Source organism: Budorcas taxicolor, chromosome 5 (genome assembly GCF_023091745.1).
Source record: "Budorcas taxicolor isolate Tak-1 chromosome 5, Takin1.1, whole genome shotgun sequence".
Classification (NCBI taxonomy): domain Eukaryota; kingdom Metazoa; phylum Chordata; class Mammalia; order Artiodactyla; family Bovidae; genus Budorcas; species Budorcas taxicolor.
The window spans coordinates 68922535-68948233 of record NC_068914.1 but is presented as its reverse complement, the minus strand read 5'-3'; the positions used below and the strand labels follow the sequence as shown (position 1 = coordinate 68948233).

The following is a 25699-nucleotide window of genomic DNA, read 5'->3' as shown; positions in this document are numbered from 1 at the left end:
CTAATCCCATGACTATGGATGTGAGAACAAAGAGTATGAAGAGGAAAGTCATTTAAAGCACTCATTTAAGGTTAATTTTTCATTTTCCACTGCCTGCCATCAAATAGGATGACTTAACCTCAAATGATTATAAAAAATGGTTTTGCTTCTGTGATCAGAAAGCTCAGAATTGTAACTATGGAGTTAGTAGTGGTTTCAGTATTATTGCAAGTCATAATGGAAATGATTTGCACAATGGGAGAGAGAAAAAGGGGGGGGGGGAGCTTAAGAACTGTTAATTAACTTTACTGTTTGGCCACAAATGCTAGGAGTGTTAAAAAACAAGATTGCTGAAGAGCAAACATCAGGATTTAATGAACAATGGGATGTAATTGAAGTAACAGAGAATGACTTAATCGGGACAGTGGGTTGTTTAATTATGGGGATAATGGGTCTTCTGAAAGGACAAACTAAACGGAAGAGAAGGAGCTGGGGCAGAGCCACTGTGTTGAAGGAAGCCTGTCGATGAGCAGCTCTTGCTAGAGACAGTTAGAGCTGTATCAGAGATGAAGTGGTTCATGAAACATGACTGTCCCCAACATGCTGACTATTGTGGAGAAAGGGCTGGTGTGGGCTGGCAGAAACCTGCAATAAATCATAGCAGCAGCATTAAGATTTCTGAAGGTAAGTATCTGTGCTTTTTCAAGATTTTCTAATAATCTTAAAGACTTTCTCATAGATATGAGAATGAGGGCAATAATATGTTTGTCGGAACAGTGTCTCCCAGGGCGCCAAGATGCTATCTCTCAGACACAGCCGACTGGCAGGCTCATTTCCTGGGTTTAAGAGTTCAAAAAACCATTTCTCGCTGAACTTTGATTGTAAGTCAAGCTCCTCTTGCTAATTCAGCATGCTTGCTACGAGTTATTGGGTTTTCTCATCTCCTCCTGAAAGTGAAGCAAATGTCCTTTCTCCCATGCGGTCCACTTTCCCGGAACTGAAATCCTCATTCACTCCCTCCTCAGAAGTTTCAGGCGATCTGCTCCAGAATCTCTCTCTAGACACAGACCGCCTTGAGGGAGGGCCCCAGAGGCTCCAGCCGCAACCTCAAACGTGCCTAAAGGAGGTAAAACCACAGAGCAGCAGGCTTTACTCCTCGTCTAGCTGTCAACTTGGAATGCCTGGATGTTCGAGTCATGTGTGTGTGTGTCTGTGTCTGTGTGTGTGCGCCTGGATGTTAGAGTCATGTGTGTGTGTGTGTGTGTGTGTGTGTGTGCCTGGATGTTCGAGTCGTGTGTGCGTGTGTCTGTGTGTGTGTGTGCCTGGATGTTAGAGTCGTGTGTGTGTGTGTGTGTGTGTGTGTCTGGATGTTCGAGTCGTGTGTGTCTGTGTGTGTGTGTGTCTGTGTCTGTGTCTGTATGTGTGTGTGCCTGGATGTTAGAGTCACGTGTGTGTGTGTGTGCCTCGATGTTCGAGTCGTGTGTGTGTGTGTCTGTGTCTGTGTGTGTGTGCCTGGATGTTAGAGTCATATGTGTGTGTGTGTGTGTGTGTGTGTCTGTGTCTGTGTGTGGGGTATGTGTGCTCCCCTGATTCTTCCATCCGGGAGCTTGAGAACATTATGGCGGTCTGCCTCATTGAACACCGGTCTGCGGTCCCCTGGTAGAGGAGAGTGGGTTTCTCCTGGTTCTAGAGGAAGTGACTTTATGGGGCTTTGCTTACATCTAAGAAAGGCAGAGGAGTTTTTCTCCCAGGGCACAGCAAACAAAGAATTACTTCTTGGAGCCCATGTGTTACTATAATGATTTCACGTATAAGCAATTGGTAGGATGTCTTTAATGTTCTAGAAAACACTCCACACATCAGAAGAACACATTCTAATCTTTAGAGGTGTCAAACCTAACTTATAGGCTGTTGGACAAGGTGCTGTGTTTTTGAACATTTGCCAAACAGGAGCTTGGGGGCCTCTTTTTAAATGTGCCCCTGACATGGCACCAACCTCTGCCATTTCAAACCATTCTGGTGGCTGCTCTTCACTTTTCCCTCTGACTTTTCTTTCCTTGAAAAAATGTACACCGCACAGACACACACAATTGAGTTTGTTCACCACACCTTGGTTTTCAATTACATAAACCACCTCAGGCAAATTTAGAAAATCAAGACTTTAAACCTCCGGGTGTATGTACAAGCCTGGGGAAGTGGGGGTAAAGTGAGAAAGAAGGGGAGGGAGGAGGAGAGAGGAAGGAAGAAAATTTAAAAGATGATGGTTAAGGCTGAGGGGACTCGCCTGAAAGGAAATGAAAAACCTTAAATTTTTTATATTGACCTTTTGCTAACATTTTGTCACACAAGCACAGACCAGATCAAGCCTCTCTGGAGCTCCTAGTATAACCATTCACCATGAAAGAGGTTTGGGGCAGCTCCAATAAAAGGTATTAAAAATCAATCTTAAAGTCAAGGGCCCTAGAAACAAGAGGCCCGCCCCTTCCTCAGTCTCAATGCTATCTACTGGCAAATCCGTATTCAAAAAGGAAGATTTATGTGGATTTCGGAAAGCATAATTTTCCATCAACCTTTTCCCCAGGGGCTACAGAGGAAAAAAGAAGCTAAGAGTCGACACAAATTTCAACATCAAGAAACATTTTGATGATGAGTTGAGTGTTAACAAATCAGAAACACATGGTCTTAATTGACTGTGAAATAAATAACGTTTCAAAATGAAAGGGGGAAAAGTGTTCAGATGTAAAGCATCAGAAAGGACTCAGGCCTTGAAAGCTGCTCCAGGCATTGAATCCTCCCCACTCCCAGTTCCGTCTTCGTCTGCTCTCTTTCCTGTCAGGGGGTTCTGTTTTCATGAAAGTGAGACCCTGCTGGCTTCCCCTGACCTAGATTCACTTGTAAATATTTCTCTTTGGGAACCTGTGGAGCTCCTAAAATGTTCCAAAGCAAAAGCATGAACGTCTTCAGGGTTAGGATCCAGGCCCTGGGTCTGAAGACAAAACCCTGAATCAGCTAAAGGAGAGTCAATGGGCCCTGATGCAAGTTCATCTTTCATTCTCCCGACATACCAGGGGGCTTCTTCCTGCAGGATGAACATCAGGATCACCTGGAGCAGTTAAGACGTCTGTCTGTGCCCTGGGCTCCATCCCCAGAGAGTCCAACGTGGTTAGTCCCGAGGGAAGGCCCAGGTGAGGGTGTGTCTGGATCAGCATTTCTAACAAGTGCCTGAGGATATTTGAATTACATTTAATAACTCTACACGGCACTCCTGTGTCCAGCAATGGTCTAAGTGCTTTCTGCCTGTGTATGGTGTGTGTGTGTGAGTTGCTCAGCCTTGTCCAACTCTTTGAGACCCCATGGACTATCGCCCTCCAGGCTCCTCTGTCCGTGGAATTCTCCAGGCAAGATACTGGAGTGGGTAGCCATTCCCTTCTCCAGGGGATCTTCCCCACCCAGGGATCGAACCCAGGTCTGCTGTATTGCAGGCAGATTCTTTACCATCTGAGCCACCAGAGAAGCCCAGAATATCAACCCTTAATCCTTGTGACACTCATGAGATAGGCAAGCAACATGATCACCATCCTCATTTTACATGTGAAGAGATGGAGGTACAGAGAGGTTTCCAAATTTGCCAAAAGCCACACAGCTATCCAGAGGCAGAGGCAGAATTCAAATCACCTTGCTCCTGAATCTGCACTGAGTAACCACTCTATCAGTAACTGCAGTAGCTGCAGAAAGCTCTTGAGAAATGTTAAGTTCTCTGGTCACACCCCCAGACCTACTGAATTAGAAACTCTGGGGTTTAATCAGCTCTCTAGGGGCCTCTGATGCACGCCAACATTGGAGAATCACTGCATCCTTCGGGTAAAGAGGGGAGCAGGGACAGAAGTTAGAACTGGCGACTCTCTGGCCAGCCTCCCACCTTGTGGAGGGAGCTGAACATGTGTCTTCAGTGGAAGGTGAGCTCCATTTGGCAATGACCAAGAACTCTAAAAAGCTCCCCGAGGGACTATTATCCCACCAGAGGACACAACCAGAACATAGTCTACAGCACCGTGGTGCCTGCTCCAATTAAGGATAGATTCTTCCAGGATGACACTGCAGTGCTCGCCATCCACAGCAAAGCCACAGGAGACTCAGCCCTTTCACTGAGAAATACCAAAACCCCACTGTAATTTTTTCCCTCCTTCCCCACTCATGAGATTGTGAGCAGCTCAGACTTTCCATAAAGCCAAAGATCAAAGCCAAAACACAGCCATCTCTTTTCCAAGCCTCTAATAACAGAAAAGCACAGAAAAATCCAAAGTGATTTTGGAGATACTTGCCACGCTTGACTCTCTAAAATTCCTGACTGTGAAAACAAAAAAAAAACCAGCCTCTTTTCCTTTAAGGAAGGGAAGAGGGTGGGTGGGTGGAGTGGGGATGGGAGAAAAGGAAGTTCTTAAATGGGTGAAACCCTCCAGCAGCCAGGCAATCATCTTACTGTCATGATTTACAGCATTCCTCTAAAAATATCTATGAGATCACAGAACATTAAGTGCATGACACCAAACATTTGTAACTAATCCATGAAAATAGAGTAAGGGCGTCAGGTTGCAGGGGAATACAGTGGAATTTGTCTTGAGTTATCATTCTAAAATAAGATGGCCTCAATTTGGTTGAAATACATCTTCACACATTGTCTTCCAGGGCAGAGTCGTTTGAGAAATTCTGATTGCAATTCTAAATGCTGAATAGGGAGTACTTTGCATTTCCTTTGATGATGCTGAAGGCTATAAGCAATCCTGATATTAAAATCTTTGGAAATTGATGAGTTCCTCAGGCATCATTATAATACTTTTCTCCCCAGTCAGAGTAATTAAAATCTATTATGTGAACACGTGTTAATATTTTATCAACTACTGTTTTTAATTAACTAAAAGTCGGAGGCCTCTCAAAGTAGTAATGATATCATTTCAAGTGACACTCTCCCCCCACCCCCCACAGACACTGTCCACCCCACCAGCTTCATTGCAAACTTACCACAGTACTGAATTCTGGAACCTGCCACAGCAGCCAGTCCTCATTAAGGGTGTACAGCGCTTTGCAAGTGATTACATCGACGGGGCCCTTGTTTATTTTTTGGTTCAGAGTTGTCACCAGCAAATAGAATGGCTCCCCAACAGTCTCCTTGGAAAAAGATGCAAAAGTAACAGTTTTTGCCAGAATCCACTGTACTTTCCAAAGAATGAAAGTTTCAGTTTATGGCACCATGACAAGAGACAGGAGGCAGTGTTTTCTAACAATCAACATGAAACTCTCAAGAAAATACACATTGCTCTACTTAGGACTGGGAGCAAAACTCAGGAAGCTGCCTCCTCTCCGTAGCAAACACGTGTTCACACACACATAAACACATACACACTTTCTCTCACTGCATTTACAGTTGATAACAGCAGGCAGTACACAGATTGATCATTCTTTTATGCGTTAAGCTTCTCTACTTCAGCCTCACTCTCATCAGTTGGCCTAAGAACAGTTCGCAGAGGTTTAACCTTTGTTTACATTCCTATTTAACTGCCCCGGGTTTTTTTTTTTTTTTTAGCACACTGAAAATAAATGGCAGGATGATTAGCCTTGGTAACTAGAATAAACATAAGAACATTTTGTAAATTTATTCAGGAGGAAATTCTGGTGTTAACAGCTTCTCATAAAGGAAGTGGCCTTTAGTTACACAATCTGCAGCCTCTCCTGCTCATGAGCAAGCCAGCCCCCAGTGGTTCCTGGACCCAGTCATCATGGTCCCACCCGGGTACCTTTGCTAGTACAGGCCGCAGAGGAACCCCGTCTCCTTCCTCAGGCTAGATCCGATTCCATTACTCTAAGGATCTTCCCAAGCATTCTGATAACTTCCTCCTGCACTTGTTTTTTTTTTTCTGGATCAAGGGTGTCCACCCTTGCTGTTATAGAAATGCTTCAAATCTACAGCTACTTTGTGCTTGAATGGACTCAGAGCAGCCCCAAAGTGGGAGGCTTGTGTGCTGTGCTCTCATGCAGCCTCCCAAGGCATGTAGCCCTGGGTTGACTATCGTGTAGAAAATAAACGAAGTAAAGAAGCCATCCGTGATCAAAAGGATATTATTAAACTGAATTTGAGGGGGAGGAAAGAATCAGGGCCACAACCAGGAAGTCAGACTGCCTCGGTGATGATGAGCAGCCAACCACGTGACTAGGGCCTGAAGCCCCAGTTTACAAAGTCAAGCTTCACAGCCAATGCATCTGGCCTGGAAAGGAAGATTTCACCGAATCTCTCACCTGCTTTCCCTTGAACAGGTAAACCAAGACATCTTTGAAGTCTCTTGGGATCCCACCCCACCGGCCCCCATAGCATTCTCTACACTGCCGGCAGGGGCGCATCCCTCCTCCGTCCCTGTCCCTGGCTTCCTGTCTCTCCTGTGCCGCCACACCCGCCCCTGGGCCCCTGCACCACTTCCCTCTCCCCTGCTGACAGAGCCTCTAGTCGCTTCCTTACTGTAGGACAGGGCTGGAATGTTCAAAAATTTCCCAGGTGGGGAGAGCGCTGGGACTAGAACACGGCATTTCAATTCTCATGAGAAACTTCCTTTATTTAGAGGTTCACAGCCACACGGCTCTCTTCTCTCTCCCTCCACCCCCTTAGGTAATATCCTGACCGCAAACCTAGAACCTCACTTCTCTTTGCTTCTAGCCCACATCAGAGATGGGGATAGGCACCCTTGGGAGGGGGCTGGGGGCTTCTGTAGAGGTCGGTGTTTGGGGGCCAGTGGGCTCCTCTGGGCTGTGCAGAGCGACAGCTTTAGACTCAGTGGCCCTGTAGTCAGAATTCTCCAGAAGACTGCAGCTAAACTCAGATAAATAACATCTCATCTGGCATTGTTATCCACACCCGTGGTTCGAAACCTGGAGAATCATCACCAGAATCCCTTGGAGCCGTTATAAAAATAACTCAGACATCTGGATTCTACTTTAAATGTGGGATCTCTGGAGAAGAGGTCTGAGCGTTGGTAGTTTTAACACCTTCCCAGCAGATTCTGGTGCATGGCCAACTTAGGAAAACATGAGGCCATGGGGTTTCTTTGTCACCACTGAACACAAGTTCTAAGTTGTGTTAGAACCTACTCAGACCAGGATGCACACAGCTCCTGGGGAGCCGGCCTTCAGAGCTCCCTTTATGGAACTGACCCCACCCTTCCCATCCCGTGATGGGAATTAAGGTTGGCCTTTTCACCGTCCTTTCCTTCAGGAGACCAGATTCTCTGGCCATAGCTGAGCTTGAGGCTTTTGCACCTGTGATCTCATTCACCATCCTACCCTACCCCACCCCACCCTGAATCCTTTCCTAGGCCTGGAAGAAGGTGGCCTCCCCCTTGAGGAAGCAGTAAGCGGGGTGGCTAAGATCTCTCTGGTGTTGTCACAGTGCTGTGGGATCTGTGAGCAGAAAACTCTCGTCTATCCTGTGCATCCCAACTCTCCGGAATGCAAAATGGTCATAAAGGTCCTCACCTCATGGGATTCAATGAGAAAAAGGAAGCAAAGCTCTTAGCACACTGGCTGGCACATTCAATAAATGGCAGTTATTATTAGTACTTGACCCACACGGCCTTGGAGGCAGAGAGGAGGAAGTTACCTGGAGGTCACAGAATTCATGGCGCCCAAGCAAACGTTTGGGGCGGGATGGGGAGATAGGGCGGGCAGGAGGACTAGGCCATCAGAGCCCTGTGCCCTTTGGGCATGTGCAGGGGGAAATCAGGCCCTCCACGCCAGAGGGAATTGTTCCCCTGAAAATGAAAGTATCACTCAACTGGCTGAATGCCACTTCCTCCCCAGGGAGCACGCTGCCCCCTCCCTACCCCAAGTGCTCAAGACACCCATGAATCAGCACTGCAAAGTCCTGATGCAGAATCCTCTGCTCAGAGGGGCCGTTTGGGCTCTCAGCCCAGACTTTGGGGACTCCTGACCTCTTTAATGGCCAGGCCCCTCCTTCAGTGGGAAGATGCCCAGATGGGAAGGACCATGCCCAGAGCCACAAAGTGAGCTGGGCTGAGATGAACGTCTAGCCAAGACTCCTAGGCCAGGGTTCCTTCTGCTCCCTTCTCCCACATTCTCAAAGGCAGGGTGATGGGATCACCTGCAGGAGCCTGGAAACCGGGACTGCCAGACCTCGCCTTGAGTTTCTGAGTCAGTGGCACTAGCGAGTGGTGGGGCAGGGCTGCCTTTTGAGACTAAGAGCCAGGAACTAGGTGAGGGCCCTGCTACCTCTTTCGAAGCAGCTGTGGCTGAAGCTAGGGAGCCAAAAATATTCACCCCAGAAATAACTGCTCCCCATCTCCCCAAAGCATATGATGATTTATACCAAGTAAACAGAAAAGAAGGTAGATTTCATCAATCTTAATAAATGGGTATTGCCTTGGGAGAGAAAAGGGTTGGTAAAGAAAAAAAAAAATGTTGTGCCTCTACTTGTAAGATTGCGTTAAACTCTAAGCATAGTCTATTTAAGGCACTGCTTTTTGGATCTAAACTTAAGTAGCACTGTTAAAACCTGTGGCATAGCAGTGTATCTTATTCAAACTTTAATTAGATTTCGGAACCAGCTACAAATACACAATTATGCAGTTTTGCTGGAATCTGGATGGCTGGTAAAATTAAAGAAGGATAAGAACCTCCTGCACCAGGGGCCTCAGAGGGTTGAATGGAGACTGGGTTCAACAGAACACACTTCTTTTCCTATTAACATTTCATAATAATAATGGGCACAATTTATGGAGTGCTTCCTCAATGCCAAGTAATTGCATACATTTTTTCATTTATGCTTCAGAACAGCCCTAAAACGTTCTTCCATTCTGCAGGTTATAAACCCAAGGCTCAGGCTGGTCAAAAAACCTGCTGGGGGCCTACAGTAAGTGGTAGAGTCTAGATTCAGACCAGGCAGCAGGCTCCAGAGCACTCCCTCTTACCTATGGCATCTGTGGAAACCTCACGTAAGAAAAGATTTCAAGATTCGACTAGATTACAACCATATTTCCATAGAAACTCTCACAAAGTCAACTCAAGGGGTGGAGGGCTCTTTGGAGACTTGCTTTCACATGAGATGACCACTTGGATTTGAATGTCATTAGCTCATGTGGTAAGTAAACAGCAATTTCCCAGATGCTCAGAGGCTCTGAAAAGAGTGTGTTTTCATCAGTATTTGAAATATGGGGACTTCCCTGGCAGTCCAGTAGTTAAGACTGAGTTTCCAGTACAGGGGCATGGGTTCGATCTCCGATTGGGGAATTAAGATCCCATATGCCACACAGCACAGGCATAAGAAAAAAAGAGAAAGGAATGTTCTCTCCATTCAGTTCAGTTCAGTTCAGTTGCTTGGTCGTGTCCAACTCTTTGTGACCCCATGAATTGCAGCATGCCAGGCCTCCCTGTCCATCACCAACTCCTGGAGTTCACTCAAACTCAGGTCCATTGAGTCAGTGATGCCTTCCAGCCATCTCACCCAGCATGTGTTAATTAACCATGTGAAGATGGACACAAAAGCCAATGGGTTTAAAGTCTCAGTTATGTAAGGTAAGCTCTAGAAATCTATTGTACCACATTGTGGCGATAGGTAACACTTGTGTACACTTAAAAATCTGTGTGAAGGGTCTCACATTGACTGTATTTCTTAATCCAATTTTTAAGAAGAGAGAGGTCTTACCTGAGGAAATTCTAAATGAATTACACTTGCACAGGCCAGTCAGAGCCAAAGCAAATTTTCTCTTCCCCTTCATGTGCCCCTGGTGAGGACCAAGACTAAAAGCAGTTAAATACTGACACCACGGAGTACGCAGGACTTATCCTGGCAAAGACGTTAGCATCTGCTGAAAATAACTGCTTACCGTCTTACTTCTGACACTGCCGAGGGATTCGACACTTACCCGCAGAAAACCGGAAAGGCAGACAGACATCCAGTTTGTGAGGAGCTTCTCCACCACGGACTCTGTGCGTCTGAGCATGAGTTTAGGTTGCATGTTGCTGCACTGCTCCATCAAGTCCCTGGTCAGCACCTCCAGGATGCTGGTCAGGTAGACCAGCTTGGTTTGCAGGGCAATCGTTAGGAAGGAAGCAAACAGACACCTGTGTAAAAACAGAGCCTGGGTTACAAGAGCCAAGACATGGAAGTGTCTGCAACAGATGAATGGATACAGAAGATGTGGTGCCTATATACAATGGAATAATATTCAGCCATAAAAAGAAGGAAATCCTGCCATTTGTAATAACATGGCTGGATCTCGAGGGTGTCGAGAAAGAAGTGAAATAGAGAAAGAAAAATACTGTATGAGTTCACTTAAATATGGCATATAAAAAAAAAGACTCAAACTCAGAAAGAGAAATCAGATTGTGTTGCTCAAGCTGTGCACCTAAAACCTCTACAGAGCTGTATGTCAATTATATCTCAAGAAAAAAAAAAGACGATGGAAAAAAAGCACATTAAAAAAAAAACAGAAAAAACCAGAGCCTTGGTTAATTAGGGTTAACCATCATCTGTGGTTTGCTTGGTGTTGATAGCCGTCTCCAGGGAAACATGAGGGGCCCAGCAATCGGGTATTAACTGGATGCCTCCCTGTGGGTGTTTTTTTTAACATCTAGGTTTCAACTACCTTAGCCTTCGATCCATAAAAACCACATATCAATGTTAACTTCAGGTCATTTTATATGTTTTCAGCTCTAAAACTTCAAACTAGAGCGGTAACAAGAAGTGAATGTCTTCCCTGAATTTTCAGTGTTTTAAAAATAGAAAACAGCACTTCTGCTTTTGTGACTCAGGATTCATGTTTCTTTCTTGGTGTTGGGGTTTTTAGGGTACTTTTTTTATGGGGGGGGGGTCACATGTGTGTGTTTCTTCAAAACAGAATTTGTGTGAGGGCACTGTGATCTGAAGTGGAGATGCTAAGACTGCATGGCCACCCAAACAGCCAGCCAATCTCTCAAAAGAGAGATGCGGGCTCTCAGACACCAAGTCCAGGCTGTAGTTTGGAAAGGAAATAAGAGGCGCAGATTTTATTCTCTCTCCTTAATCACTTTCAAAATAGAAACAAATTGCCGGATACCTGTCCTTCACTGAAAAGTTCTTCTGCTTTTCAAGAGTGTGGATAACAGTCACAAGGAAACTTTTATTACAAATCAGGGCATCCAAAGCTATGAGGCTTTCATTCTTGTCGCTGGCATCTCTGTTCTGAAAAAATATATAATATAATATAAATAAATAAACTAACAGTTAGAAAGTAGATCCACAATGGGGTTTCAAGACAATGAATTATTTAATATCAAATTTGTGATCCCCAAATGCCCACAATAACAATTCTAAATAATAATGGAGATGATGATGATGGTGATGACGACACTATGAAAGTCAGGCAGTCATGGGCTAAAAATGAAAACTTATAGACTTACATGCATATCTTCAGTGAAGATGTGGGTGAAGCCACCTGACTGAGAGGAAGGAGACACTTTAATTATTCATAACATCCAAATGAAATGAAGAGTGTTTTTTTTTGTTATAATACCTGAGTTCGTTTTAATAAAGTAGAGACACTATTTGCTAATCTGAAGAGCCCCTGGGCGTATGCTCACTGCATGTTCTCTACATAATAAATAATTATTCAGCTCTCAAGAAACACCAGTGATTTCCGAAGGCCTCCAAGAATAATTATCATTGCATCAGTCCCATTTTTTGACAGATGAAGGTATTTAACAGAATTGATTCAAAAGTTAAAGAAGTGGTGGTGAAAAGATTATGCAAATGTACAGACCACTTCTCAAGCAATTTAGCTTCTAAGGATAAATACTGAGTTGTATTGGTAAGTTTATGCAAGTCCTCGCTTAAGTATTTACTGTCTCAATACACAATGTTATTCAAGACCAAATGGAGAGGGGTGGCTAAAAGCTAGAATCTGGAGTCAAACAACTTGAGTTCCAGTTCTGGTTTCATCACCTGCTGGTCACATGACTTTGGACAAGTCATTGAACTTCTCTGAACCTGACTTTCCTCATCTGCAAAATGGAACCAATAATGACTCCCACCTCATGGGTTAGGTGTGAAAATAAAATAAACGAGTGCATAGTAAGGTTTTCACATCAGCTATCATTATTGGTTTTTTTTTTAATCACTAACAGCATACTAAACCACAATGCCATTGCCCTGTTGGTTTCTAAAAATATTTTAAACTGTTATGCTCTGTAGCCCCTGAATATAAACTTTGAAATTTGAGTTTCTGTTAATGTATCATAAATCATATTGGAATTAAATGATTAAAATTTAAAAAGCATGATGTGTAACACTGAGTCAATGGGAGGAAAATATAAATTTAAACATTGTTATTTTTAAATGTTTTGGTAATCATTGAAACTATTAAAGTGAATTTCTTCTGTAGAGAATTTTTGCCTTATATTTTCAAATTTGTTAGCCCAAGCAGAAGACCTCAGACTATTTTGGTTATACTCTCCACTAGTAATAAGCAGAAAAACTGGACCCCAGGTTTGCGTTTTCTAGTTCCTAATATTTTTCTGCTGAACCAACCTTATGTCAATAGGCAATTTAAACAGATTAATTCTTGACCTCAAATAGGGAAATACTGCTCTGGCTCCCTGGGTTCAAAGGCTCCTTCCTCCTTTCATTCAAATTCCTCTCCTCCAGGTGGTTAGATGCTCTGCTTAGCCTTATGTCTTTCTTCTATTTACAGCAAAACAAAGTTGCCGATAAAGTTTAAAGCAAGGCTTTTACATCCAAAAAAACCCAACTAGCAGGGCAAAAAACTGGGAGCTGGTAATGCCTTGGTCTCTGAGAAGCTACCATTTCCTCTGGGTTTTGCCTGTTGTTATTGAGTAGGTATTCATCACTCAAGTTCTCTCCCCACTTCCCAACTTCCAGGCCTAGAGGATGTTGGTCCAGATTTATCAGTGAAGGGCCTATTCATCACTGGGACTTCAAAGTCTAGAATGCATTTCAACTGGTGTCGTCACAGAATACCTTCCCCTGTTCTCACTTCTTTTCTTAATTATTATCAATTCAATTTTAACTCAGGTCTTCACAGTGGGGTTCTAACAAATGTATGTGCTTGCTTTTCCTGGGTCTCCCCGGCTCCTTTGAGATGCTACATAACCCTGAGTTAAATCATTTGCCTTCACAAATGTCTTTAAGATAATACAGCATTGTGTCTGGGATTTTTTTTTTTTTAAACACTCGCAACAGTGTTTTTTACATTCCTCAACTCAATCTTGCTCTTGATTACCGAATTTAGAAGACAGGAAAACTTTTTTTGCAGGCCACAGATTACTCTCTTCAGCACTCTAGGGCAATTATTAACTATAAAAGCCCATATAGTACTCCTGTAGATGGTAGAAATCTCTTATTTTACTGCTATTAAATTCTTAATGGGGATCTCAGATAGCTGGGAAATAGGACTCATGGTGCAACCTTTGCTGAGGTCAGGCACAGTCATCCTGACTCAGGGAATTAAACTCCCCTCCCCAGGCGGTGCTCTGCCGTGGAAATGGAGGAGTGCCAAACGGTAAGTCTCGGTGCCTGATATTCTTGGAGGATAACTTTAAAAAAAATATTCAAGTGCAAAAAGTTAAGGTCTTATTTCTAGCCTCCTTGATTTACTACACTAAGACTTGGACCAAAAAATATATGTATATATATATATATATATATATATGGTAGGTGTTTTATAGAGGTACCCCAGCCTCCAGACACAGCATCACGTATCATGGTGTCTGCTTCTAGAATGATAGAGAAACTGAAAATTGCTTACTGCCCGTGTCTGGGTTTCTGAACTCTAGGCTTCTGGCCAAATGAAGCTGAGAAGTTGCTGGTAAAGTAATACAGGCCAAATCTCTCTTTTGGCCTGGAGAGATTTCTGGCTTTGCTTAGGAATCTAGATTTAAATCTGATAATTGGTGTTGATGTGCTCCAGAGGCTGAGCCTCAATATGGTCACCAGTTCTGGACAAGAAAAGGGCAGTATGGAAGAACTGGGGTATCAGGATGTTCAGGCAATGGTAGGAGGATGAGCATACATTGCCAAAGACTCAGGAGGGTGAATGAGGAAGGCTATGGGAGTGGGTGAGAAGATGGAGGTGTGAGAACGTGAAAACCCAAAGGCTTAAGGAGACTATTCCTCGGAGTCCTAGAACAAATTAATTAATCATCTCATGCAGCTCTTTCTGCTAAATGAGGGTGACACCGTCGGATCAGCTGAAGAATAACTGCTGAAGAGAACCGTAAAACCCTACAGTGCTAAAAACGGCTGCTATTAACTCAAACCCTACGCGTGTCTACGTTCCTCCCTCTCGGCCAATGGCACTTTCCATCTCCAATTGCGAAGTAATGGTGAATAATCCAGTGGCTGCAACGGAAGTCATGCAGATAAACACAACAAATTGGCCAGCCCACAATTTATTGATTTTTAAATAAACTAGCTCACTTCCCAAGCTACAAATTCAGTTCTAAACTGGTAGTAAAATAAAGCAAAAATCATCACTCTGAACTTGTGTCCCTCCTAGGGTTTTGTTACTGGACAAAGAGTAATTGCCAGCGACCCATCACTGCTTTCTACCCTCATCAATCCAATTAATAGTTCTCCTCCTCCCCGCTCTGCTCAGATTTGAGCCATTATTCTGTACCAAGCACATTATCTGCAGCTGCCTTGGAAGCAAACACCAGTTTTTTGACAACAGCAACAAGCACCTTCATTATTATTCAAGTCTCAACCTTAGGAAGATGATCAATGCTCTTTTACCTCGGGGAAGAAAGTTCTCAGAGCAAAATGTTTGTAGTCAAGGAAGGGAACAGTTCCAAAACTATCAACCACATCCAATTTATCCATCTGCAGCTCAGCAAAGCCTGCGAAACAGAATCCCAAGAGCAATATTTTAACTCAACCAACAATGGATAAGATCTGCTGCTGTTTTGTCTAACACAGAGTATGACCTTGCTTTTCATTAAAGAAGAAACAATAGATAATTACTTGGTTGGCTGCGAAGAAACTGAAATAAAATACAAAGCCAGGCCTAGACCCTGCTGTTCAGTTGTCTTCTATCATACAAATGGTTCTCATTAACGTGGCTGGTTCCATTTAAGGGTAAAAAAAAAAAGACAAATAAAAAAGGCTTATTTTTCTACAAACACAACTTTGGAGCCTACCATCACGTATCTCTTTCCGGAGCTCGCTTTCAAGGAGCTCCAATTGTTGGCTCTGCTTGCGACTCAGCTCCTTCGATTTGTGCCTGGTCACCCCCACGGCCACTGCAGAGAAAGAGAGCCAGCCAGAGATTGACAGGTTAAAACACAGAAAGGAAAAAACAGAACCAACTTTCATAGTTCTTGTAACAGAGGGAAAGCAAGGAAGACTAGCATGGAAGAGGCAGAATCTCTAAGAAGAAAAATTCCTAGTGAAGGGGCACTCTAGACAGGAAGATGTTCACCTGTAACAGAAAAATTTAAAAAAAAATTACTCATCTTCAAAGTAAAAACTAAATCAAATAACCTTCACTTGTAACCAAAGATTCCAGCTGGCTGAAAAGTAATGAAACAAGCCAAGTCTCCCTACAGCCACAGGCCACTTATATTGTTCTGTTCTGTTTTAATGTTTCTAAACATCCCCGGAGAAATAAAGTTGGAACCTTAAATGCAGAAAAAGCCCCACAGATCCACAGTGAGCTACGTGAGTCAAACTTGCATAGATCAAATGGGTGACAGGATGAGTGGTCCGCAGAGAAGCCCCCTGTCTGGATATTGCTTCCTTCTCCACTTCACTCTGCTTCTAACCTACACTGCAGAGGCAGCACACTGAACAAGTTCGGCACTGGTTCATGTCCCCGCTCTGCTATTAACTAGCTGTGTGACCTCAGGTAAGTTCCCTGGCATCTCTGCGCCTGGCTGCCTTATGTTAAAGTGCCTGCCTCCTTGTGATATTGACAGGGTTCCAATAAGCAACTCACAGAAAGCATTTGGAGCCTCTTTTTAAAAAAGAATATGTAACAACTGTCCTTACTATTGTCAACTGTCCTTATTCTTCTAGAAATTTTTTCTTCTCTTAATAGAAATTTCACGATAAAAGGATCACGTTACCAGTAGATGCGAATGGTGCTGGAGGAAATAAAATTCTACACAGTAAGTCACCTCCTTACCATCGTGTTCCATTCTGATGGTGGGTTTTTAAGTGCACTTTGTTCGTAAGTCCAACAAAGTTAGCCTAGGTTCCCAGCTAACACAGTACTGTACTGTAACAGGTTTATAATACTCAACAAAAATAACATGTACATAAAAAACCAAAATTAAAAAAAAACATTTTCAGCAGTACAGTACAACAACCATTATTCAGGGGCTGACATTCATATTCACATGTTTGAAAGTTCACAACTTGAAGGTGTGTATGTAGGGACATACTATACAGCTCTGCACTGGACTACTTCACAGTCAACAGTCTTAAAGATAACATGCATCATGCATCTTCAAGAACGGTGGAGCAGGCAGTGATTCTCAAATTGACTTGACTGTGGAACCCTTTTCCCAGGAGCATCACTGGGGACCGTTGGTCCGCAGACCACCCTATAGGCAGCACCAGCTCACTGCTTGCAAAGGGAGCTAGCAGGCCACATCCCTCCAGTCACGGCTTTTTCCTGGCTGAAATCTCCAGGGGAAGCCATAGTGGGGGGTGTTTCGTAGGTGGCAGCCCTAGGCCAGGTGTGTTTAGTGTTTTCACTAATGATATGATTGATGGACTGAAGGGTACATTTACTAACGCTGCTAATGACACATGGTAAGAAGGGGAGGAGGACTTTGAAGGGCTTTTCAGGCACCAATGAAATCAAGAGCCGCACGTCAAATGCAGCCCCCTTCACCTTAAAGAGCATCAACAGTTTTTACCAACAAAGTGAAGGGAGAGGAAGGAAGAGTCACAGGGAGCCCAGGAAGAGATCAGACCTTCCTAGGGAGTCACAGAGTTTACTGACTCCATGATGAGACTGTTCTATCGAGAGCTGCCTGACAGCGGTGGATTTCTCAAAATGGAGCTCAGCATTTAGAATTTACTAGTAATCTTCTTATTCAAAGCCAGCACCAGCCAAGACCTTATTAATATATCAGGCCCAATTCTGGATTCTAGACGCATACAAGTGGTGGCCAACTTGGGAGAGCTTAACAAATACCTGACATGATCATCAACAAACAGTACAGAACAAGGTCTCTACAGAATGAATTCATTCCATTAGGCTAGTTAACAACACATATAAATCTTTTCCTCACTGGACCGGGAATTCCCCAAGAGAAAGGACAAGGACTGAACTCACCATCCCAAGGTCCAGAGTCTTGCACAGTTATCAGCAACATAACAGGTGCTCAATAAACATCAGGTATACACATGCATGGATGGATGAGTGAGTGAGACAGTGAGTACAGGGAAGGAAGCAATGAGCAGTTATTAACAGAAAACCATCAGAAAGACGATGCCTGTACCAAGACAAGAAATTGAAAAGGCTCCATAGCTCTGGAGAAGAGTTCTCTCTCTCTCTCTCTTTTTTTTTTTTTCAGGAGGACAAGAGGAAACAGACTTAAAGTGAAAAGCAGCTCAGAAACACGGGTCAAAAACTGAATGGCTACAGGGACCAGGCCCTCAGATGAGTTAAATGGCCTGTGTGGAGCCGTAAGGGAGCGGTGGGAAAGTGGAAGTCACTCAGTCATGCCTGACTCTTCGCAGCTCCATGGACTGTAGCCCACTAGGCTCCTCTGTCCATGGGGATTCTCCAGGCAAGAATACTGGGGTGGGTCGCCATTCCCTTCTCCAGGGGATCTTCCTGACCCAGGGATTGAACCTGGGTCTCCTGCATTTCAGGTGGATTTTTTACCATCTGAGCCACCAGGGAAGGGAAAGGTCAAGTCTGTGGCAAAAGCGTGGTGAACATAAGCCCTCCCTCCAGGCAGAGCCGCGCCCCAGCTCTAGCAAACCCATGCTATAGAAACATCAGGATCCAACGATCCAGATCTTTACAATTTTCAAGTGGTTATAAAGAATGAGAAGCATCTCATTTTAAAATGATGTCAGTGACTTCAAAGTTTTAAAAACGCTACTTGAGCCAAACAAGACACCTTGGTGGGCTGGAGTTCATCCAGTGAGCAACCACATGGGATCACTGTACCTGGATGAGCCGCGGATCATCTTAATAGACCTTACAGATCACGATTCCAAAATACAGTTCTGCCAGAAAGGAAGGGCTGGGGTCAGGGGTGTGGATGTTACTGGGGGGAGAAGGCAGGATGAGATGATCAAGTCCCGGGAGCCCCATAGCCCAGAGGAATTCTGAGGAAATCATGTAAATGGGACTTCTGTCATCATAATTCACAAGTTTAGTGAAGCAGAGTGGATTATATTTCTCAAACACCAAGGTATCATCTTTGTAATTCAGCCTTTTATTAATGAAGCATCCTAAAAAAATATTTAGGAAGGCCTCGGTGTGAAACTATTAGTCCTCTCCCGAAGTTTTGATTTGGGTTTTCATCCACTGATACTCAACTGAAGCAAACTGCCCCTGAAAGCAGGAAAGTTTTCCTGCCCGCCGAGAGGCCCCTGGGAATAATTTCTCTGACAAAATTAAACAGGGCACTTACCAAAAATGACAAATACTAGCAAGATGGGAAGCCCAATCAGAAAATACCAGGGTGAAAGAACTGATTCCCGTTCGACAGAGAGCTTCAGGTTTCCCAGTTTGACCTAATAGGACAAAGAGTGTCATTAGACCCAGTCGAGGTAAGGAACACATTTCCCCCCCAACATGGTTTTCTCCAAGATACAAAAAGAGGTGGCAAGCTAGGTAGGATAGCTGAGTAGGTTAGCTATGTGCACGCACGCGAAGTCGCTTCAGTCGTGTACAACTCTGTGCGACCCTATGAACGGCAACCTGCCAGGCTCCTCTGTCCATGGGATTCTCCAGGCAAGAATACTGGAGTGAGTGGCCACGCCCTCCTCCAGGGAATGTTCCCAACCCAGGGATCGAACCCATGTCTCTTATGACTCCTGCACTGGCAGGCAAGTTCTTTACCACTAGACCACCTGGGACCACCAGGGAACTCCCCAAAAGTCATCTTTAGAGGCAGCCCTTTGCTGCTCACCTTCAGAAACCTTGCAACTCTGTCCCCTACCTTCCACTTCACTTTTCTTTATCAGTTACCACCATCTAACACATCTTCAGTTTATTTTCTATACTATACTGCATGCCTCATTAGGTAAGCTCCATAAAGGCTGAGTTTCTGGGTGGGGGGGCGGGTTCCGTTTTTTCTCTGCTTCATCCCTACGTCCCAGTGCAGGCATTCAGGGATGAGTCATGAACTATGGAGAATGCTAGCGTTTGCTCTTTTTAACTAACTTGACACATGGGAGCACTTGTGGGTTTAGCTGTTGTTATTCATTTTATAATTATTATGACCCTCTTTACCACACAACTGATGCACCAAGGGAGGCTCAGTTAAAGCCAAGTTATCTATGGTCACACAGCTATTAACTGGTGCCCCTGGGACATGAACACATTTTTTGTTTTGCCTTCCAGTCTGATGTTCTCTTTTTTTGTCCTTTATCCATTTGTTTATGACTCTAGATGATAAAGCATTTTGGGAGGGACAGAGACCATGCAGAGTCTCCTATGGCATGAACGCTAAAAGTGGAGGTCTCCAATGTTTCCCTTCCCTATGGTCTCATGTCTTTATCATGAGACGTAAACACACCAGTGATGGGGCCCTCAAACATGTCTGGGAGAAGATTACATGCAGGGAGCATGACTTCGCAGTAGAGGAAGCAGCCCATGACTCATAGACTACCTGGTCTCCACTAGCCTCTACCGTCACTTTCAGTGTGCTGGGGAGACCCCATCCTGGGTTTCTGTTAAGACATGTCACCTCTGCATTCAGGCAAAGAATGACAGCTCATTTGTCAACCGGGTCTAGGGATTCTGCTTGCAGATGCTACAGCCTAGAACAAAAGACTGTTCTATGGCTAGAACAAAAGCTATCAAGACATTATTATTATAAACAATGGTGTGCTCAATGCTTTGCCATTCCAAGAGGCACATGGATGGATTCTGCAAGCTATTTTGGGGAAATAATGCTTGGGCCTGAGACACCAGCTTTGTTTATCTTCACTTGAAGTGAAGACCCAAAGATCCATAAAAGATTCTATCTTGGCTTCTGGTTTAGCCAAGGAATTGAGACAGTTAATTCTTAGATAGGGTGATAAGGAGTCCAGGGCCCCCAAGGAGAAGAGGGGTCTGGGACCCTTAAGGAGGAGAAAAGGACAAACTTTTTTCTTTCTACATTCCTTCGTCTTAGTCACATAAGACTTTATCCCCCCCTTAAGCTCTGAGTTGTTATGGTAACAATCTATTTCTTAAAGAAAGTTAGTCTTTTTTTAAGGCCAGCGCTAATGATTATACAACAAAGCAACTTATCTTGCTCAGGTGTATGTTTTTCCTTAAGTTCTGTACCAATGATTTTATGGCCTTCCCTGGTGGTGCAGAGGTTAAAGCATCTGCCTGGAATGCGGGAGACCCGGGTTCGATCCCTGGGTTGGGAAGATTCCCTGGAGAAGGAAATGGCAATCCACTCCAGTACTCTTGCCTGGAGAATCCCATGGAGGGAGGAGCCTGGTGGGCTACAGTCCATGGGGTGGCAAAGAGTCAGCCAGGACTGAGCAACTTCACTTTCACTTTCGATGATTATATAACAACAATGTATCTTGCTGGAAGACATGTTTCTCCTTAACAGGAACCTTCTGACTAATCCTGCTATGTTCAGATGTATGTTGTGAGAGTGGGTCTCGGAAGACCTTTCTATTGTTAGCAACCAATTGAAAAAGTACATAAGACGTTGAAAAGACTAGCAAGTGGGGAACTCTCCACTCCTTTCTGATGTCTATGTCAGAAGCTTTCTCTTGCCCTTTTTCACTGTAATAAAATTTCTGCCACACGAAGTTCTGAGTGTCTGAAGCTGAGTCCCTGGTCCTGAAGCTAACTCCTCTGGTTAGGAGATCAGGAACCTGGCATTGTTCGCAGTAAGCTATCAGAATCCCTCCAAATAAGGTGAAACTGACAGGTAGGACTGTCGGGCGGCTTACGTGGACTTTCTTGGAAGAGGTGGCAATGCTGTTTGCAGCAGTGATGTGTTTAATTTTGCAAAAGATGGTGGTAAGATCTTGATTTCTAGTAATATTTTCAAAGCTGCAATTTAATGACTTATTTTTTCCATAGAAGAGAGTAATTTCAATGTCTTCCTTGGAAATGTTGAAGTTATCATTTTCTTTCTGTGAAGAAAAAGATGGAGAAATCTGGGCACATGTGGAAACTCACAAACATAACACACCTTTTTGGTTGAGGGGAGCACATTCCCCCCACCACACCTTGAATGAGAGAGACATACTTGAATTTTTACTTCCAATTCTGTGTCCACCTCAGACTCAGCTCGATACCCCGTGAATCTGGGGTCATCAAGGTACTGCAAGCTTCCACAATCCAAGGCGGTCTCCTGGACTCTGAGCTTCACAGTGACATTTGTAGGCCCTTTCGAACTCTTTAAACTGGGGGCTAAAAATCTGCAGTAATTTGCCATACAATATTCAGAGACCTGAGGGAGAAGAAAAAAGCATTTTGACAGCTTCATTAATGAATCTCAGCTCTGGGATTGAAGAGCTAAGTGGCCTGGGCAACTGAACCCCTTTGTGCCTCTGTTTTCTTCTCTGTACAATGGGGATAACAGTACTACCTACCTCATGGGGTTGAATTAACTCTAAATGAGAGGAGGGCTCACTAAATTAAATGTGACTCTCCATGTGAAGATGCTTACACATTCATGCAAAAAAGCCCTCAACAAATGCTAACACGGTTATTAACACTATCAGTAATACTGAAAGCAGAAGATGATACAATGAGGGGAAAAGGGTACTTGGAAAGAAGTCAGTGAGAGAAAGGGGAAAGCTTTGCCCCAGCGAGCCTGTGTGTCCTTCAGGGCATCAAGGCTGAGTCCTGGGAAACTGCAGGAAGGGAGGAGCCAGTCCCTCAGCAAGGCCAGCTGCTGGCCTGCATGCTGCTGGCTTCCCTGTGTTGGGTAACGTCTGTGCTTTAGCAGACATCACTAACCACAAGGAGGAAAATGCTTTGCAGGCCTGACAAAAAAATAGAGGAAAACAAAAGTAAAAGGGAGAAAGCAGCCCCCATGAAAGAAAGAGCACGAAGATGGGAAACAAGGCAGAAAGGATGGCCTGCTTTACAAACTTGGGCTTCCCTGGTGGCTCATTGGTAAACAACCCACCTGCAATGCAAAGAGACGTGGGTCCTGGGTAGGGAAGATCCCCTAGAGGAAGAAATGGCAACCCACTCCAGTATTCTTGCCTGGAGAATTCCACGGACAGAGGAGCCTGGCAGGCTACAGTCCATGGGGTCATAAAGAGTCAGACACAACTTAGTGACTAAACAACAGCAGCTTTACCAGCTTCTTTAAAACAAAGAAGCAAACATAAATACTGTCATTTTCAGGAGTATGAAGAGATGGGCAAGAGAAAGCTGCCGGGAGAGGGGAGGTTGACAAATATTCTAAAGCAGAGCAACTAAAACTCACAAAATGAAATCTGCTAGGTGGGGAGTTTTCCTCTTTATTATTTGCTGTCTAATATTGGAGTTTTGAAAAGAGGGTAGGAAGAAGCAACAGGTGAGAAAATCAGATGCAAAGCGCTGAGACCTGGACAAGCAAAACCTTCCTTCCCCTTTAAGCCCCTTTCCAAACGACTGCCCTGAATCTCTCCTTCACATCTCTGGCAGCACGAAGAAAACCACAAAACCCACAGCCTCTCCCTTCTCAACAGCGGTAACCTCAGCAGGCTGGCTTTCTGCTGAAGATACCTTCCAGGAAGATGACTGGTGATAGGGTCATCCTAACCTCATTATTCCCAGCTCTCTAGGTTTCCATGCCTGTGACCAGCTCCCGTCATCTGAAACACTCTTTTTCTGCAGTTCCGAAGAAACTTTTTGGCCACCTTCACTGGCCATCTTATTTTCTTTCACGCCTTCAAATGAAGCTGTTCTGTAAGACTCCGTCTTAGGCCCTCTTTTCGTCCTTCCCTCTGCCCTCACTCCCAGGATGTCATTCACATACTCCCTCCAAGGACAATGCCAGAGAAATGACCAGTCGTCTCTAGCTCCACCATCTCCCCAGCATCCCTGGATACTTGCACGAGCATCCTCAGGGACCTCCCAGGCTGTTTTCAGTTACTCCTCCACATATGATCCTACGCAGCATTGCCAAACTCATCCTCATAAAGGGTACTTACCTCACACCACTCTCTGCTCAAAGATCTTCAATCCCTTCCCTCACCTACAGAATTAAGGGCAACATTTTCAGTCTGATCCTTTCGTACGGCCCAATGTGGTTTTCCAGCCATCCCTCTGGCTCATTCCCAGCCCATCCTCTTGGTTCCAGCAGGGCTGGAATATCACTGATATTCCCACCAGGGGCCTCTGAGCAGCTTTGTCTCCTCTGTACCTGAAATTCCCTTCCTGCTTCCACCTGCCCAAGTCCTAGCATCCTGGTCCACACCACAGACCTGCTGAAATCTGCCCAGTTTTAATTACCCTTTCCTTTAGAAACACACACTGGGGTGTCTGAGCCAGAAAAGAGTCAGCAGACCTAGAACTTAACGATACCCTGAGCTCTCAGCATTGCATCCCAGTCAATTAGCCATCTCCTGCCATGAAGGCAATGACTCTCTTATTTCTTTTGTCCCCCAGACCTGGGAAAATGTTTTGCCCACAGCAGGTGCTCAATGAATTCTACTTGATTCAGGGACAGCAGTGGGAGGAGAGCAAGTTCACTTACAAACGCAAGCAAGGCCTCTGGTCAGAGGGTCAACCTATACGACGCACTCAGCAGGAGGTGTTGACATCACGGAGACATGACCTGGAGTCAGATACAGCGTGAGGCTTGGAACTGGCTCTGAAGGGGATCAGGACGTGGATGTGTGTCCTGACAAGGCTCTGGAAGGACTTAGGAAGGCCTCCTGGATCTAGGCCAGAAGCCACACTGGTGCCAAGCAGAGGCCAGGTTTGCGGCCACTCACACGCCTGTTAGCTTGGGCAGGAAGTGGTCTGACTGGGCCTCCGAGAGGCTGTTATCACATCTCTCATGAAGGAAGAACAGAAAGAGGAAGAGAGAATGAGGAGAGCATTCGAGAAGAGCTGATACGTGTACTCAGCAGCCCCAGCCTGCTTCTGAAATCCATCAATTCCCATGACAAGGCCTGTGTGTGACTTGTGATGGGGCAAGAACTGAGCGGGGATGGGGGCCAGACCTCTGGGTGGGGAGATGAAGGGCAAGAGGCGGTGAGGTCAGAAGGAAGGTAGCAAATCAGTTCAGAGAGACAGGGCGAGAGGAGAAGCATGTGACAGGCTCTCTGGGAGCTTAGCAGGTCACTGCATCTCTGAACAGCACGCTAAGCACAGTGGGACCACCACCACCTACTCGTCCCAGAAACACTCATCTTTACTTCACACCTCAGCCACTCAGAAGGCATGTTCACACATGTTCATAAGCACAGTCTCATTACAGGGCTCGCCACAATCCCACAGGGGGAAGATGGCAGCTCTTGTCACACCAAGCTCATTCCTCTTCCCCCTGTGCCGCAACTCGCAAACTCCAAGTCTGAGGTCTTAATATTTCCATTAGAGTGCAGATGGTAATATCGTGCAACAGGTAAAACCTTATAACAGCACAAAAGCACAGAAACCAAAAGCATCCCCAACGTGTCATTGACTCAATGGACATGAGTTTGCACAAACTCCAGGAGATCGTGAAGGACAGGGAAGCCCGGAATGCTGCAGTCCAAGGAGTCACAGAGAGTCAAACACGACTGAGTGACTGAACAAGAACAAATATTTTAGTGTGATGAAAACAAAAATCATCCTTGAAGATTATTAACTACAACTATTATCACAAAGATTATAACTATTATTACAAAGCAGCTGAAGACTTACGTTTCCTTTCACCTCCTGAGAAAAGATTAGGTTGTCAATTACATCAAAATTTCGGCCCATGATGGTTATATTTTGACCACCACTGCAAGAAAAAAAATATGAGTTTCATAGATACACACACAGGCATTTTGCATTTATGAATAAAACCATCATTTTATTCATAATTAATATTAAACTCAGTTATGTTTGAGAGCAAATTAAATTTTGATTTCAAATGCATGATATTTTTATGTCTTTTCATGATACTGGCCACAGATCATAGTTTTTTAAGAAACATAAATGTAAAAATTTAGGTTGGATCCTGTTTTAATTCTAGGAAAATGCCCAGATTCTTTTCTAGAATTCTGAATTTTATTGTATCATGTTACCCCATATAATTAGATCATCAGCTGCACCTTGAAAAGGTTTCACTAAACAGAATTTTGTTTGATTGCTGTTTAATCTATAGGAAGACTCTTCAATCTAACAATTTTCAAAATCAAACTCCCAACCTACCAATTACATTTTATGTAGGAAGACAAGGAGTACTTTGGACAAGGTAAAATTATAAATGACATTACAAATCTAAATTCCTATTTGGTAAATCGTATAAACAACAACTATGTCCTAGCTCTCCAAAACTAAGCCAAATGATTTCACATATTCTTAGCACATAATTGCATTTCAGC

The 25699-nt window shown here is 44.3% G+C and overlaps 1 protein-coding gene across 1 annotated transcript in view; it reads right to left on the bottom strand.

The window, feature by feature from the left end:
• Nucleotides 1-25699, bottom strand: part of PLXNC1 (plexin C1) — a 152562-nt gene that overhangs the window by 33329 nt on the left and 93534 nt on the right. Inside the window, exons 12-21 of the mRNA XM_052640383.1 lie at nucleotides 25032-25113; nucleotides 21430-21633; nucleotides 21128-21313; nucleotides 18634-18736; nucleotides 15172-15273; nucleotides 14768-14871; nucleotides 11419-11457; nucleotides 11076-11200; nucleotides 9903-10101; nucleotides 4999-5145 (exon numbers count right to left, since the gene is read on the bottom strand). Of these exons, the coding sequence (XP_052496343.1) occupies nucleotides 4999-5145; nucleotides 9903-10101; nucleotides 11076-11200; nucleotides 11419-11457; nucleotides 14768-14871; nucleotides 15172-15273; nucleotides 18634-18736; nucleotides 21128-21313; nucleotides 21430-21633; nucleotides 25032-25113 (1291 nt within the window). The remainder of the gene's footprint in view (nucleotides 1-4998; nucleotides 5146-9902; nucleotides 10102-11075; nucleotides 11201-11418; nucleotides 11458-14767; nucleotides 14872-15171; nucleotides 15274-18633; nucleotides 18737-21127; nucleotides 21314-21429; nucleotides 21634-25031; nucleotides 25114-25699) is intronic.